Raw genomic sequence first — 17148 nt, forward strand, 5'->3', positions numbered from 1 at the left:
GTGTTTTGGTCCATAGGATTGCTTACATGGACAAGCATGTGACCAGGCCCCGCCCCCAGTGTCCACCACACAGCCTGTATATGTCTATGGAGGACACAGGGGACAGGGCCTGGTCACATGCTCCTCCATGTCAGCCATTTTATGGACTGAAACAAAACAGAGCAGGGCAGCCCAGCCTGGTGAAGGGGAGTCTGATTTTAGCTCTATGAGGTACACAGAGAGCTGCTGTCAGTATATACAGTGAGTACAGGGAGCTGCTGTCAGTATATACAGTGAGTACAGGGAGCTGCTGTCAGTATATACAGTGAGTACACCTAATACTTTGTACCTTTGACCTATTTTACTATAAAGTGGCCAACCCCTTTAATCATTGATCAATTCAATGATATTGTATAGGCCATTATTATAGCCTGTTTTGGTTTTGGTGTAACAGCAATAAGATACAAGCAGCATACGTCACCGGGTGGCCTGGTCCATCTCACCCGCACCAAGTATTGTCCAGATAAAGAGATCAGAAGCCAAACCTCTTCTCCAGGTTCTGTTATCCTCCTCACTGTATACAACTGGACCAAACCTCCTCACTGTATAGAAATGGGGTACCACTGATCCCAGACACAAGCCGCACCACTGATCCCAGACACAAGCCGCACCACTGATCCCAGACACAAGCCGCACCACTGATCCCAGACACAAGCCGCACCACTGATCCCAGACACAAGGGACACCACTGATCCCAGACACAAGGGGCACCACTGATCCCAGACACAAGGGGCACCACTGATCCCAGACACAAGGGGTACCACTGATCCCAGACACAAGGGACACCACTGATCCCAGACACAAGGGGCACCACTGATCCCAGACACAAGGGGCACCACTGATCCCAGACACAAGGGGCACCACTGATCCCAGACACAAGGGACACCACTGATCCCAGACACAAGCCGCACCACTGATCCCAGATACAACCCGCACCACTGATCCCAGACACATGGGGCACCACTGATCCCAGACACAAGCCGCACCACTGATCCCAGACACAAGCCGCACCACTGATCCCAGACACAAGCCGCACCACTGATCCCAGACACAAGCCGCACCACTGATCCCAGACACAAGCCGCACCACTGATCCCAGACACAAGGGGAACCACTGATCCCAGACACAAGGGGCACCACTGATCCCAGACACAAGGGGCACCACTGATCCCAGGCACAAGGGGTACCACTGATCCCAGGCACAAGCCGCACCACTGATCCCAGACACAAGCCGCACCACTGATCCCAGACACAAGCTGCACCACTGATCCCAGACACATGGGGCACCACTGATCCCAGACACAAGCCGCACCACTGATCCCAGACAAAAGGGGCACCACTGATCCCAGACACAAGGGGCACCACTGATCCCAGACACAAGGGGCACCACTGATCCCAGACACAAGCGGCACCACTGATCCCAGACACAAGCCGCACCACTGATCCCAGACACAAGCTGCACCACTGATCCCAGACACATGGGGCACCACTGATCCCAGACACAAGCCGCACCACTGATCCCAGACACAAGCCGCACCACTGATCCCAGACACATGGGGCACCACTGATCCCAGACACATGGGGCACCACTGATCCCAGACACAAGGGGCATCACTGATTCCAGACACAAGGGAAACCACTGATCCCAGACACAAGGAGCACCACTGATCCCCGACACAAGCCGCACCACTGATCCCAGACACAAGGGACACCACTGATCCCCGACACAAGCCGCACCACTGATCCCAGACACAAGGGGCATCACTGATCCCAGGTCAGGACACAATTTACTAAGCTGCTAACACTGCGGGTTCTGTTTCTGTTCTAGGATTGTGGACATTGGATTGTCTGAGGAGGAAGAGGAAGAAATAAGAAAGCTGGAAAGACACAAACCAAATCTGCAGATTCTTTACTGAGCAAACAAGAAGCCGGATCTGATGAGTAGATGACAGGACTATTGATGGTCAATACTTCTTCCGAGCTCCAGTATTAGGAGGGTATCTTGGTGCATTATGGGTAATATCACTGATCTACAGAAGATGAGGAAATGTATTATAATAAAGGTGATGTCCTTGGTCATACAGGAATGCTCTATCCCGACCAATGATATGTCCAGTAACTAAAACCTGTCCTATCCCCAGGACTATGGGGTGTAGCAGTGATCTCCGGAGCAGAGGGTCCTGTATAATGCTCCTATCCCCAGGACTATGGGGTGTAGCAGTGATCTCCGGAGCAGAGGGTCCTGTATAATGCTCCTATCCCCAGGACTATGGGGTGTAGCAGTGATCTCCGGAGCAGAGGGTCCTGTATAATGCTCCTATCCCCAGGACTATGGGGTGTAGCAGTGATCTCCGGAGCAGAGGACCCTGTATAATGCTCCTATCCCCAGGACTATGGGGTGTAGCAGTGATCTCCGGAGCAGAGGACCCTGTATAATGCTCCTATCCCCAGGACTATGGGGTGTAGCAGTGATCTCCGGAGCAGAGGGTCCTGTATAATGCTCCTATCCCCAGGACTATGGGTGTAGCAGTGATCTCCGGAGCAGAGGGTCCTGTATAATGCTCCTATCCCCAGGACTATGGGTGTAGCAGTGATCTCCGGAGCAGAGGGTCCTGTATAATGCTCCTATCCCCAGGACTATGGGCAGTAGCAGTGATCTCCGGAGCAGAGGGTCCTGTATAATGCTCCTATCCCCAGGACTATGGGCTGTAGCAATGATCTCCGGAGCAGAGGGTCCTGTATAATGCTCCTATCCCCAGGACTATGGGCTGTAGCAGTGATCTCCGGAGCAGAGGGTCCTGTATAATGTTCCTATCCCCAGGACTATGGGAGGGTAGCAGTGATCTCCGGAGCAGAGGTTCCTGTATAATGCTCCTATCCCCAGGACTATGAGGTGTAGCAGTGATCTCCGGAGCAGAGGGTCCTGTATAATGGTCCAATCCCCAGGACTATGGGTGTAGCAGTGATCTCCGGAGCAGAGGGTCCTGTATAATGCTCCTATCCCCAGGACTATGGGGGGTAGCAGTGATCTCCGGAGCAGAGGATCCTGTATAATGCTCCTATCCCCAGGACTATGGGGTGTAGCAGTGATCTCCGGAGCAGAGGGTCCTGTATAATGCTCCTATCCCCAGGACTATGGGGTGTAGCAGTGATCTCCGGAGCAGAGGGTCCTGTATAATGCTCCTATCTCCAGGACTATGGGGTGTAGCAGTGATCTCCGGAGCAGAGGGTCCTGTATAATGTTCCTATCCCCAGGACTATGGGGTGTAGCAGTGATCTCCGGAGAAGAGGGTCCTGTATAATGCTCCTATCCCCAGGACTATGGGGTGTAGCAGTGATCTCAGGAGCAAAGGGTCCTGTATAATGCTCCTATCCCCAGGACTATGGGGTGTAGCAGTGATCTCCGGAGCAGAGGGTCCTGTATAATGCTCCTATCCCCAGGACTATGGGGGGTAGCAGTGATCTCCGGAGCAGAGGGTCCTGTATAATGCTCCTATCCCCAGGACTATGGGGGGTAGCAGTGATCTCCGGAGCAGAGGGTCCTGTATAATGCTCCTATTCCCAGGACTATGGGGGGTAGCAGTGATCTCCGGAGCAGAGGGTCCTGTATAATGCTCCTATCCCCAGGATTATGGGGGGTAGCAGTGATCTCCGGAGCAGAGGGTCCTGTATAATGCTCCTATCCCCAGGACTATGGGGGGTAGCAGTGATCTCCGGAACAGACTGTCCTGTACAGTATAATAAGGGCTGTCACCCCATAGGACCCTGCACATTGCCTACACTGTGGATTCTTTTCTCAGGACAGTCACGCCCTAAAGAAGGAATGGAAAGCAAGACTGGTCCCCAGTAGAGCACAGTGCAAGATAGCCGCTCTCTACTGAACTTCACTCGACTGAGTAGAAAAGAAACCATCAGCTAGCTACATCCAGAGGCAAAGGCCTGGGACTCTTACTACCTATCAGGACGGAAACCCGATACTGTGGGGCAGAAGGCAGTCAGATGACATAACTGAGACACATCTATATATGAGTACGAGGAGTTCCTTTCCACATCAAAGAGTAACTTGGATTGAGAGCGTTTTGCAAGAAGAGATCAGAGTTTTTCAAAATAGTGACTTGGTGTAAGAGCATCGCTTTGGTGTAAGAGCTCCCTGTACTGGGTGGGAGGGGGAGTGGGGGAGGGGCATGGTCTGCATAGCGGGGTCTACAGCTCCATGAAGTCTCCCTCACCTTCCAAATTATAATAGATCCACTTCAGGCTGGGGCATGCATCAAGGCAAAGGACTGTAGAGGTAATCTCTTCATAGCTGTAACCCCTCTCTCCCCGGACAGAGAGCGCTGCATGTATGTGCCCACATCAGCCCTGCTCATTCCTTCCTGCTCCCTGCAGTCTCTGTCAGCTCTTGTGTTTCCCATCCTCTCCATTCCTGCTATAATGTGCCTGCACTCACACTCAGCTATACACACTGCTGCTATAATGTGCCTGCACTTACACTCAGCTATACACACTGCTGCTATAATGTGCCTGCACTCACACTCAGCTATACACACTGCTATAATGTGCCTGCACTTACTCTTAGCTATACACACTGCTGCTATAATGTGCCTGCACTTACACTCAGCTATACACACTGCTGCTATAATGTGCCTGCACTCACCCTCATCTATACACATTGTTGATATAATGTGCAGATTCGGGCCAGTGAACCTGCTGATATGACCCAGCCGCATCACCCTCTGATTCCATGGCTGTAAGTCCTATTCCTGTGCGGTGTGGTATACCGGCATTTTCGGCTAATTGGTGATATGGTAATTAGCGTGCTTGGAGCATTTGGGTTGTTCCCCATGCTCCCGGAGCACCAGCTCTGCCGCCCTAGCCTTCCTCCTCCCGGCCCGCCCACTATGCATATTCATATACGCATAGCTAGGCAAGTTGTAACGGGCTTCTCCCTGCACATGCGCAGTAACAACCAGCCTACTTGTAGTCACAAGTCTACTGTATATTACTGTATCAAGTATTCCTAAAGTAAAGAAAATTTTATTTAGGATAACAGGACTCAGTGATTATTACTTAAACACCGACACAGTAATTGCATCTTCCTTGGGTCATCTCCCCTTTCTGTGGGTGGTGGTACTGATAGCACGGGTAGGTCACATCTCCACTCTAAACCACCGTGATAAACTCCCAAGGGATCCCCAAATAGCCCGGCAGGTCACCAACCACAGGGGAAAGAGTATAGCTCGCATGAAAGGTGGAATCTGATTGGTTGCCGGGGGGCGACTAAGCCAATTCTTCTTTACACCAGTTTGATAAATCTCCCCCAAGAACTTTTCCCCTTCATGGTAAGTGGTCAGTGACAGCTTGAAGTCTTTTGTGGTAGTTGTGGATGAGGCTCTTTATTTTCTCAGATGGTAAAGCTGCCCATTCTTCTTGGCATAAAGCCTCCAGTTCCTGTAAATTCATCGGTTGTCCTGCATGAACTGCCGGCGGGAGATCTCCCCAGAGTGACTCAATAATATCCAGTTCAGGAGACTGAGATGGCCGCTCCAGAACGTTCACTTTGTTCTGCTGTAGCTAATGACAGGTCGACTTGGCCTCGAGTTTTGGATCGTTGTCATGTTGAAACATCCAAGTACAACCCATGGGTGATGAGTGCACATTTGCCTCCAGTATTTGCTGATAACCGGCTGCATTCATCTTTCCTTCAACTTTGACTGAGGCTATGTAGATCACACATCCCCAAAACATCAGCAATCAACCCCTGTGCTTTACAGTAGGAATGGTGTTCCTTTCATCATAGGCCTTGCTGAAACCTAGATTCTGCTGAAAAGCTAGATTCTGGTCTCATCACTCTAAATGACCTGGTTCCAGAAGTTTCGAGGCTTGTGTCTCTGTGCTGTTTGGCGTATTGTAGGTGAGATACTTTGTTGCATTTGTGCAGTAATGGCTTCTATTGGCGACTCAACCATGCAGCCCATTTGTCTTCAAGTGTCTTCTTGTTGTGCATCTTAAAACAGCCCCACCGCTAATTTTCAAATAGTCCTTTATTTCAGCTGATGTTATTTGTGGGTTTTTCTTTGTATCCCAAACAATTTTCCTGGCAGTTGTAGCCAAAATTTTTGTTGGTCTACATGACTGTGGTTTGGTTTTTACAGAGCCCCTGATTTTCTATTTGTTAATCACAGTTTGAACACTGCTCACTGACTTCAATTCCTTGGATATCAGAACAAAGTGAAGGTTCTGGAGCGGCCATCTAAGTCTCCTGACCTCAATATAATTGAGCCACTCTGGGGAGATCTCAGCATGCAGTTCATACAAGAAAGCCCGGGGATTTACAAGAACTGGAACTGGCTTTTTGTCAACCACAACTAACACAAAAGACTTCAAGCTGTCATTGATGTTAGAGGGGACAACACACGGTATCAAGAACTGGGGGGTGGGAACTTTTGATCAGGGAAATTTAGATGTTTTTGGTTGTCTTTAGGATTGAAAAAGAGAAAACACAGTAGTGTGACAATAAATGGCTTCACCCAACCACTAACCATGAGTGGGAAAAAAGTTTTTGTGTTGTCATTTTCTGTGAAAAAAAGGACAAGAAAACCAAAATTCTGCTGGAGTATGTAAACTTTTAAAAACACCTGTATGTTGAATTACACTGCATGACATCTGCAGTATATGCAACACCTGTGATAACAGCATATATCTGCAGCATATACAGAACCTGTGATCACTCCCTATACACATACCTCCCAAGCGTCTCCCTTTTGGAGGGACAGTCCCTACTTTTGACCCATGTCCCTCTGTCCCTCTTTGCCCCTTACATGTCCCTCTTTTTGACCTAGGAATTAGATAAACTTCTTATGTTGCTCCAGAAAGTGTCTGCTTTCTTACCGTATAATAGTGCCAAACTTGCCTATTATTCTATCATGTGGTGCAAGTTGGATCCTAAAAATTGTTCTATTCAGATGAATCACGTCATTTCACACACACAGTTCATATGGCCCCATAGACAGATCCTGTAAGTGTTACAGGTCCGTCCCGAGGGCATAATCCGTGCCGCCAAAAAATGAGTAAGCCATTGTGCATCTGTGTCATCTATGTGACAGGGGGTCCCTGCAAATTGGGACAGTTACTGAAACACATGTGTAATCCTGTCCGCAGTTGTGGGTCCGTAATTACAGACAGGGATACTGATGTGTGATGGGACCGAAGGAAGCAGCCAACCATACAGGATATGCAGCAGATTTGCAGATATCAATGTACCTAAATGCATCAATCTGCAGCACATCCTGTATGTGTGAATGCATCCTTGAATTAAAAAGTATAGAAATTTCTGTAAGATTTTCCCAGAGTAAACAAAGAGTCCCTCTTTGGCCATCCAAAAAGTTGGGAGGTATGCTACACAGTATCTGGGATTTAGTGTTGATCGAACTGTATGAACCGAACATGTGTGTATGTGTGTGTGCTTCACAGAGTGGTAAATGTGTGTGTGTGTTATACAGAGTGGTAAATGTGTGTGTGTGTTACAGAGTGGTAAATGTGTGTGTGTGTTACAGAGTGGTAAATGTGTGTGTGTTACAGAGTGGTATGTGTGTGTGTGTGTGTTATACAGAGTGATAAATGTGTGTGTGTGTGTTATACAGAGTGGTAAATGTGTGTGTGTGTTACAGAGTGGTAAATGTGTGTGTGTGTTACAGAGTGGTAAATGTGTGTGTGTTACAGAGTGGTATGTGTGTGTGTGTGTGTTATACAGAGTGATAAATGTGTGTGTGTGTGTGTGTTATACAGAGTGGTAAATGTGTGTGTGTGTGTGTGTGTGTTATACAGAGTGGTAAATGTGTGTGTGTTATACAGAGTGGTAAGTGTGTGTGTGTGTGTGTGTGTGTGTGTGTATGTGTGTGTTTTACAGAGTGGTAAGTGTGTGTGTGTGTGTGTGGGGGGGGGTATTACAGAGTGGTAAATGTGTGTGTGTGGGGGGGGGGGGGGGTATTACAGATTGGTAAATGTGTGTGTGTGTGTGTTTTACAGAGTGGTAAGTGTGTGTGTTTGACAGAGTGGTAAATGTGTGTGTGTGTGTGTGTGTGTGTGTGTGTTTTACAGAGTGGTAAATGTGTGTGTGTGTGTGTGTATGTGTGTGTGTGTTATACAGAGTCGTAAGTGTGTGTGTTATACAGAGTGGTAAATGTGTGTGTGTGTGTTACACAGAGTGGTAAATGTGTGTGTGTTTTAGAGAGTGGTAAATGTGCGTGTGTGTGTGTTACAGAGTGGAAAGTGTGTGTTACAGAGTGGTAAGTGTGTGTGTGTGTGTGTGTGTGCTTCACAGAGTGGTAAATGTGTGTGTGTGTGTTATACAGAGTGATAAATGTGTGTGTGTTATACAGAGTGGTAAGTGTGTGTGTTGTACAGAGTGGTAAGTGTGTGTGTGTGTGTTTTACAGAGTGGTAAATGTGTGTGTGTTTTACAGAGTGGTAAATGTGTGTGTGTTTTACAGAGTGGTAAATGTGTGTGTTTTAGAAAGTGGTAAATGTGTGTGTGTGTCCGTCAGGGACCCTCCGGCCTCTGCCGCCCAGGCTGATCCCGGTCCTGCGGCTCGGAGGTCCGGCAGGAATCGCTCTCTGCGGGTGGGAGTGGAGGCTCTGGGGGTGCGTGCTGCGGCTTCCCCCGCCCCCGGCCGACACCATGTGGAGGATGAGGTTGCGGCTCCCCCGTCTGCTGAGGTTCCGAGCAGCGGGAGAGCTCAGCGTGGGCAGCGACGACGCGAGCGGAGCTCTCCTTCCCCACCCCCTTTGCCGTCGCCCGGAAGGAGATCTGCTGGAGCCGACACGCGCCGGCGGGGGAAAGGAGGAGACGCTGCGGCCCCCACCAGTCGGGGGACAGGCGGCCCACGAGGAGAGGTCGGGCCAGGAGGCGGCTGATTACGGAGTACGGAGGTGAGGCAGGCAGCCCCGCCTCCAGTGCAGCTGCAGAGGATTCTGAGGACGGCGGCGTAGGGGCCCCTGCGCCGCTAGTGTCAGCAGCGCCGGGGGGCGCCACTCAAGTGGAGGAGGTGGAGATCGGGAGGTCCGGCGGGCCTCGGCCTAGTGCATCTGTTGCCCGGGATACGGGTGTGCCTCGGCAGGACCCAGGCCCTTCATTTGCAGCTGTCCGGTCCACGGTGACGGTGCCAGGAGGAACTGGAGAAACGGCTGCTGGATGCCCAGGTCCAGCGAGGCTGGGTGAGTTTACCACCTTCTCCACCAACACAGGGGGTGGGGGGGTCACACAGGGTAGTGTAGCGGGGTTGCAACTGTTTTTTCAGGGGATGCAGGAGTTGCTGACGAGGAGCCTGGCAGGCGTGGGGGTGGCGCCAGCGACAGTGTGGACAGGGCCCGGGTTGCAGTCAAGGCTGGGGGCTAGTGCAGGGGTGGCCGGGGGGGCAGGAGTAGCTGCTGGTGGTGATGTGTCTGGGGGGTCAGTTGTGATGAGTGGGCCGGTGGCATCGGGGGCTGTGCAGAAGCCGGTGGATGATGTGCGGTTGGCGGATGCTGCGCGTGGGGAGGTGTATGTATGCTTCGAGGGGCCGCTGGGGGCACATCTGAAGGCTGAAGTAAGGGAGAAGATATGGAAGGGGGTGTATGTCTAAATTTTTTCGCTACTCCCCCTAGAAAAATTTAATCTGGATAGATTAAAACTGGATGAATGCTGCTGGCAATACAATGACGGCACCTGTAAGTTTGGGGCGGATTGTCGGTTTAAACACGAATGCTCGGGTTGTGGGGGAGCAAACGGGCTTGTTAGATGCTTCAAGCGGGGTAAGGGTAGAGGGGGTGATGCTGATCAGAAGAGGATGGACCCCGGTGAGGGTGGAAAGGATGGTGGCGTTTCTAGACCGCTATCCAAATAGGCCGGCCGCTAAGACTCTGCGGGAAGGTTTTAGTGTGGGTTTCTACATCCCTTGTTCGCCCGGGCCTCCCACCGGGGATGTGCGCAACCTGTCCTCGGCCTTGTCCCGTCCGGACCTGGTTACTGAAAAATTGATGAAGGAGGTGGGGTTGGGCCGCATGGCGGGCCCGTTTGAGTCACCTCCTGTTAGGGATTTGCGCACATCCCCATTGGGGCTGGTCCCGAAGAGGGAACCAGGGAAGTTCAGGCTTATTCACCACCTGTCGTTCCCGACGGGTGGTTCCGTGAATGATGGCATTGCGCCGGAACTGTGTACGGTCTCTTATACATCTTTTGATACGGCGGTACTTTGGGTTAGGAAGTATGGGAGGGGCTGTTTGTTGGCGAAGACGGATTTCGAGGCCGCCTTTCACCTGTTGCCGATTCACCCGGAAAGTTTTAGGTTGCTGGGGTGTAAATGGCAAGGCGCATAATATGTTGATATGTGCCTGCCCATGGGGTGTGCGATATCCTGTTCTTACTTTGAATTGTTTAGCTCGTTCCTGGAGTGGGTGGTGCGACAGGAGTCTCAGGTAGTCTCTGTGTTGCACTACTTAGATGACTTTTTGTTTTTTGGTCCGGGGGGGTCTCGGGTGTGTGCGGTGTTGCTGCAGACGATGGAAAGGATTTGCAGTTATTTCGGGGGGCCACTGGCTCCTGAAAAGACTGAGGGGTCTGCTACTGAGGTGAAGTTTTTAGGCATAGTAATTGATACCGACAAGATGGAATGTTGTCTGCCTGATGATAAGTTGAGGGAGCTACAGGAGGCGGTCGGGGCAGCAATGCGGTGCAAGAAGCTCCAGTTGCGTGACTTACAGTCGCTAATTGGGCGCTTGAACTTCGCCTGCAGGATCATGTCCATGGGCCGGGTATTCTGTAGACGGCTGGCGGCGGCCACGGCGGGGGTACGACTACCACATCACTATGTGTGGATCGCAGCAGAATTGCGGGAGGATTTGAAGGTTTGGGGGGAATTTCTGACGGATTACAATGGCAGGTCAATGGTGATGGACAGGGTTGTGTCTAACGTGGATTTGGAATTGTTTACTGATGCTTCTGGGGGTCAGGGGTTTGGGGCCTTTTTGCAAGGGAGGTGGTGCGCGGGTGTGTGGCCTTCAGAATAGCATGAGTTGGGGTTGGTGAGAAATTTGGCGTTGTTAGAATTGTTCCCGATTGTTGTGGCTACTGTGATTTGGGGCGGCTTGTTGGAGAACAAGCGTGTGCGGTTTTTCTGTGACAATTTGGGTGTGGTTCAGGCCATTAATGCGCAGACGGCGAGGTCCCCGCCGGTGGTGAGGCTGTTGAGGAAGTTGGTGCTGCGGGGGTTAGAGCTGAATGCTCATTTTACGGCTGTGCATGTTCCTGGTGTTCGCAATACAGTGGCTGACGCACTCTCTGGTTTTCAGTGGCAGCGGTTTCGGGAGTTGGCACCGGAGGCGGAGGAGGTCGGGGTCCCGTGTCCGGAGCACCTATGGCAGTGCGTGTAGAGGTTGCCCTAGGTCTTGTGCAGCGGTTGGTGTCGGAAGGTACTTGGTCGGCTTATGCTAGGTGGTGGCGGGAGTGGGAATTGGTAGTGGGTGAGTTGCCGCAAGGTGGTGAGAGTTGGGAGGAGTATGTTTTGTACTACGTGGGGAGGTCATTTAGTCTCGGAGTGTCCCCCACTGGCATGGCGCAGCGTATGTCAGCGTTAGTTTTCTGGTTCAGGTTGAGGGGGATGCAGGATTTTACCAAATCCTTCCTGGTGCGCCAGACGTTGAGAGGATATAAGAAGGGTGCACGTCGCAGGGACACCCGCCGGCCGGTGTCGTTTCAGCTATTGATGCGGGTGTGGGATGTGTTGGGGGGTATTTGTGTGTCAGAGTATGAGGCTAAGTTGTTTCGATTGGCATTTTCGCTTGCGTTTTTTGGAGCGTTTAGGATATCTGAATTGGTTTCTCCTAGCAGGCAGAGAAGGGGGGGCTTGTTGGGGTCTGATGTGTGTGTTCGTGGAGGGTTGTTGGAATGTAGGTTGCTACGGTCCAAGACGGACCAAGTTGGTAGAGGGTGTGTTGTAAGGTTGGCCCCATTGGCGGGGTCTTCGGTGTGCCCGGTGGAGTGTTTTCGGGTTTACGCTGGGTGCAGACCGGCAGTGGAGGGACCGTTGTTAGTGCATGCGGACGGTCAGTTTTTGTCTCGGTACCAATTTGTACAGGTGTTCCGGCGGTGTTTGGCGGCTGTGGGGGAGCGGGCGCCGGAGTACAGCTCTCATTCGTTCCGGATTGGGGCCGCTACCGAGGCGGCACGTTGGGGCTTAGGGCCTGATGTGATTAGAAGAATAGGTCGGTGGGAGTCTGAGAGGTTCAGGATTTATATTAGGCCGCAGTTGCTTTGAGGATGTTTTCTGGTGATGGGGGTAGGGAGTTATGGTGCACGTCTGAGGTGATGTGTGTTTTTGTTTTGTTTTCCCAGATGCAGTCCCCTGTCTGATGTGGATCGTGGGTCATTCTTACGTCCATTGGGGAAGTTTAAGAGCAGATGTGCGGCCGGCAGGGCGACAGCTCGGGTTTGCCAGAGGGGAGGTTCAGGTCAGGTGGCTGGGGAGGAGAGGTTTGGTGTGGTCCAGGTTGTTGCCCTTGGTGCAGTTTTACGCTAATATGGATAGGGCCCCCGATGTCTTAGTGGTGCACGCAGGGGGCAATGACGTGGGAGCGCGCACGTCCCGGGCGATAGTCCCGGACATAAAGATTGATTTGTTGAGATTATGGGTAGTGTATCCTGGCCTGATTATTGTGTGTTTAGACATTGTGGCCAGACAGTTGTGGAACCAAGCAAGATCGGTGCGGGGGGTGAATAGGGCCCAAGTGAAAATCAATAAGACAATTGGGCGTTTTGTGGCCAGAAACGGAGGGATAGTGGTTCGCCATCCTGATTTGGAGGTTATTAATGACTCCTTTTTGCGGGCAGATGGGGTGCACCTGAATGCGCTGGGGTTGGATTTGTGGATCCTTGGGCTCAAGGATGGGATGGAGCGGGCCCTTAGATTATGGAGGAGCGACCATGCATAAGGCGTCACGCACAGTCGCTGTGGCTGGAGTGGGTAGGGGAATTGGAGGTGACCCGGTTAAAATTGGTGACTGATAGTTAATGTTAATATTAGTTAAAATTGGAGAACAGGATTTTGGAATGCTGGGGCGGTACCCAGCTGGTGTGGGAGATCCTGTGGCCAGTGCCACAGGGGAGTGCATGGCTTCAACAGGTGGTGTCCTCAGGTTAGGTGCCTGCGACCGAGGGCAAGTTGAAGACCTTGGTGGATAACGGGAAGGGGAAAAGGAGCAGGGGGTCCTTCCAATTCTCCTCCCACTGGGTTGGATTATCTCAGGGGGTGTTGTTTTCCAATGTTATTAACCACGTTGGTTATTGTTATTTATATTTTATAAGAGAAGGAATTTACATATCTGGTTGATATTTGCACCACAACTATGTGTCGTCTCTTCAATGGGTAAAGGGGGTGGTGTATGGCCTAGCGCAGGTAAGCTATCCCTTAAAGGAGAAGTCCGGCCAAAATTAATTTTTGATATGTTGTTACTTATGAAAAGTTATACAATTTTCTAATGTACATTAATTATGGGAAATGCACATATACTGCTATTTCCCTTAATTTAGTAGATCAGGAAGTGTTAGAATTCTCTCTGAAGAAGTGACGTCACGACCCAGGGTGTAATTCCTATGGAGTGTCCAGCAGGGGGCGCTCTCTATATAGAAGTCTATGGGACTTTATTGTTTCTATGGGTTTCTATCTAATGTAATGCAATGTTATGTACAGTGTGCTTTATTGAATGAATACATCTATGGAATACTTTGGGGAGCAAGTGTCCCTGCTCCCCAAAGTATTGCATAAATGTATTAATTCAATACATTCGGATATCACAGTAAGCCCGCCGATCCGCCGCATTTCCGCCGCACGCCGATCCGCTGCATTCCCGCCGATCCGGACCATATACATTGAACTACAGCTCCCATCATCTGCTTATAGTATGAACAGGTGATGGGAGCTGTAGCTGGGTAATGGATATGACATGCCGCCGGGCGCAGGGGGGAGCCGCTCAGTACACAGGAGCGCTCCCCCCTCCTCCTTCCGGGATAACTTCCGCCTATACCAATGCTGAGTCCCTGCCTGGCCGCCGCTCTCCGCTCTCCCCCCCATACATACCGGCTCCCGATGCATCCTGGTGTCCGCGCTGATGCCGGGAGCCGGTATATGTGAGCGGAGAGCGGCGGCCAGGCAGGGACTCAGCATTGGTATAGGCGGAAGTTATCCCGGAAGGAGGAGGAGGAGGGGGGAGAGCTGCTGTGTACTGAGCGGCTCCCCCCTGCGCCCGGCGGCATGTCATATCCATTACCCAGCTACAGCTCCCATCACCTGTTCATACTATAAGCAGATGATGGGAGCTGTAGTTCAATGTATATGGTCCGGATCGGCGGGAATGCAGCGGATCGGCGTGCGGCGGAAATGCGGCGGATCGGCGGGCTTACTGTGATATCCGAATGTATTGAATTAATACATTTATGCAATACTTTGGGGAGCAAGGACACTTGCTCCCCAGAGTATTCCATAGATGTATTCATTCAATAAAGCACACTGTACATAACATTACATTACATTAGATAGAAACCCATAGAAACAATAAAGTCCCATAGACTTCTATATAGAGAGCGCCCCCTGCTGGACACTCCATAGGAATTACACCCTGGGTCGTGACGTCACTTCTTCAGAGAGAATTCTAACACTTCCTGATCTACTAAATTAAGGGAAATAGCAGTATATGTGCATTTCCCATAATTAATGTACATTAGAAATTTGTATAACTTTTCATAAGTAACAACATATCAAAAATTAATTTTGGCCGGACTTCTCCTTTAAGTCATGTGTGTGTTATACAGAGTCGTAAATGTGTGTGTGTGTGTGTGTGTGTGTGTTTTACAGTTTGGTAAATGTGTGTGTGTGTTTTACAGTTTGGTAAATGTGTGTGTGTTTTACACATTGGTAAATGTGTGTGTGTTTTACAGAGTGGTAAATGTGTGTGTGTGTTTTACAGAGTGGTAAATGTGTGTGTGTGTTTTACAGATTGGTAAATGTGTGTATGTGTGTGTGTGTTACAGAGTGGTAAGTGTGTGTTTTACAGAGTGGTAAATGTGTGTGTGTGTGTTTTACAGAGTGGTAAATGTGTGTGTGTTTTACAGAGTGGTAAATGTGTGTGTGTTTTACAGAATGGTAAAAGTGTGTGTTATACAGAGTCGTAAATGTGTGTGTGTGTGTGTTACAGACTGGTAAATGTGTGTGTGTTTTACAGATTGGTAAATGTGTGTGTGTGTTCTACACATTGGTAAATGTGTGTGTGTTTACAGAGTGGTAAATGTGTGTGTTATACAGAGTCGTAAATGTGTGTGTGTGTGTGTGTTTTACAGATTGGTAAATGTGTGTGTGTGTTTTACAGATTGGTAAATGTGTGTGTGTTTTTTACAGATTGGTAAATGTGTGTGTGTGTTTTACAGATTGGTAAATGTGTGTGTGTTTTTTACAGATTGGTAAATGTGTGTGTGTTTTTTACAGATTGGTAAATGTGTGTGTGTTTTTTACAGATTGGTAAATGTGTGTGTGTGTTTTACCGAGTGGTAAATGTGTGTGTTTTAGGCCCCCTTCACACGTCCGGAAAAACCATCCGGATTTCCGGACCCATAGACTTTCATTAGGCACGGACACCCTTCCGGATTTTTCCAGAAGGGCTGTCCGTTCCGGAAAATAGAACCGGATTTTTTAGAACCGGTCCTATTTTCGTCCGGAATTCCGGCCCGGACGCCCCCATAGAAGTCTATGGGAGCGCCCGAGCTCCGGACGCTTTCCTGATGCATGTCAGGAAAGTGTCCGGATTCCGGACTCTCTACGCACCCCCCACCCGTACCCCTCTACCCCCGAATCTGCCCCGGCTTCCGGATGGTGCCGTACCGCCACCCGACGCTCCCCCGCACATGAACGTCTGCACCCCCCTCCCCCGCTGGACCACATCGCCAATCGCCTGCCGCCCGTACCCCGACCCCCCACCCGGACCTCATCACCCGCCGCCCGCAATCGCGCCCGCCCCCCGGACCACATCCCCGGCGCCTGCCGCCGTAAGCCGACCCCCCCCCCCCCCCGGACCTCATCACCCACCGCCCGCAATGCCCGTCCTCCCCCACCCCCCGGACCACATCCCCGGCGCCTGCCGCCCGTACGCCGACCTCATCACCCGCAATGCCCGTGACCCCCCCCTCCCCGGCCCACATCCCCGGCGCCTGACGCCCGTACCCTGACCCCCCCCCCACCCGGACCTCATCAAGAAGAGGACCAGGACAGGTGAGATTATCCCCCTAAAACTACTACTCCCACCATGTCTGCTGACAAGTCCATGATGGGAGTTGTACTTTTGCAACAAGTGGCCATTTAGGTTGCAGAACTACTCCTCCCATCATGTCCCACTGACAGTCCATGATGGGAGTTGTAGTTTAGCAACATGTGGCCATCCAGGTTGCAGAAGTACATCTCCCATCATGCCTTGCTGACAGGTCATGATGGGAGTTGTACTCCTGCTGCCTGTGGCCATACAGGTACACTAGGGGCTGTGTGGGTACCTGTGATTTATGTTGACCATATTAAGAACTATTTTTTTCTTCTGATCAGGAAATCCTGAAGGTTTTTCCTGATGGTTTCCTGATGGTAAAAACAGATTACTGTCAGGAAATCCTGATACTTTCCTGATGACATTTAAGGCCTCCTGATCAGGATTTCCTGACAGTAAAAACTGACACGGACGTGTGAATGGGGCCTAACAGAGCAAGAGGCATACTCACGATTCCAGAAGAGGGAGGCAGACTTGCAGCCAGACAGAGCGGTGCTGCGGCTCCCATGCCATGGCTACAAATAAAAGGGCAGCCGGGAACATTCTCCGCCCCCCCGCGCCGGGATGACGTCATCACGCACGCGCACGCCGTACGGACGCACACCCAGACGTCACCCGACCAATGAGGGAGCAAAGACGTCCCCAGCCCACCCCACAGCCATGACGTCATCACGCACGCGCGCATTAGCCCGCGCACCGCGCGAACACAGCAAAGACGGCACAGAGCAGGAAGGACTGCCCCCGGCTGTACCGCGTCATCGCGCATGCGCACAGCC

At 51.0% G+C, this 17148-nt stretch overlaps 2 protein-coding genes across 4 annotated transcripts in view; both read left to right on the top strand.

Moving 5' to 3' along the window:
- LOC138792218 (NACHT, LRR and PYD domains-containing protein 3-like) overlaps positions 1 to 2510 on the top strand; it is a 54578-nt gene extending 52068 nt beyond the window's left edge. For 2 of the 3 annotated variants that reach the window (XM_069969364.1, XM_069969365.1), the window contains exon 8: positions 1867 to 2509. In XM_069969364.1, coding sequence (XP_069825465.1) covers positions 1867 to 1954 — 88 coding nt within the window. In that variant the 3' untranslated portion in view covers positions 1955 to 2509. Of the gene's footprint in view, positions 1 to 1866 lie in introns of all 3 variants that reach the window. The other variant, XM_069969366.1, reaches the window with a different exon arrangement.
- Positions 1 to 17148, top strand: part of LOC138792239 (NACHT, LRR and PYD domains-containing protein 12-like) — a 172280-nt gene that overhangs the window by 61632 nt on the left and 93500 nt on the right. The window lies entirely within an intron of this gene.

Source organism: Dendropsophus ebraccatus, chromosome 5 (genome assembly GCF_027789765.1).
Source record: "Dendropsophus ebraccatus isolate aDenEbr1 chromosome 5, aDenEbr1.pat, whole genome shotgun sequence".
Taxonomy (NCBI): Eukaryota; Metazoa; Chordata; class Amphibia; order Anura; family Hylidae; genus Dendropsophus; species Dendropsophus ebraccatus.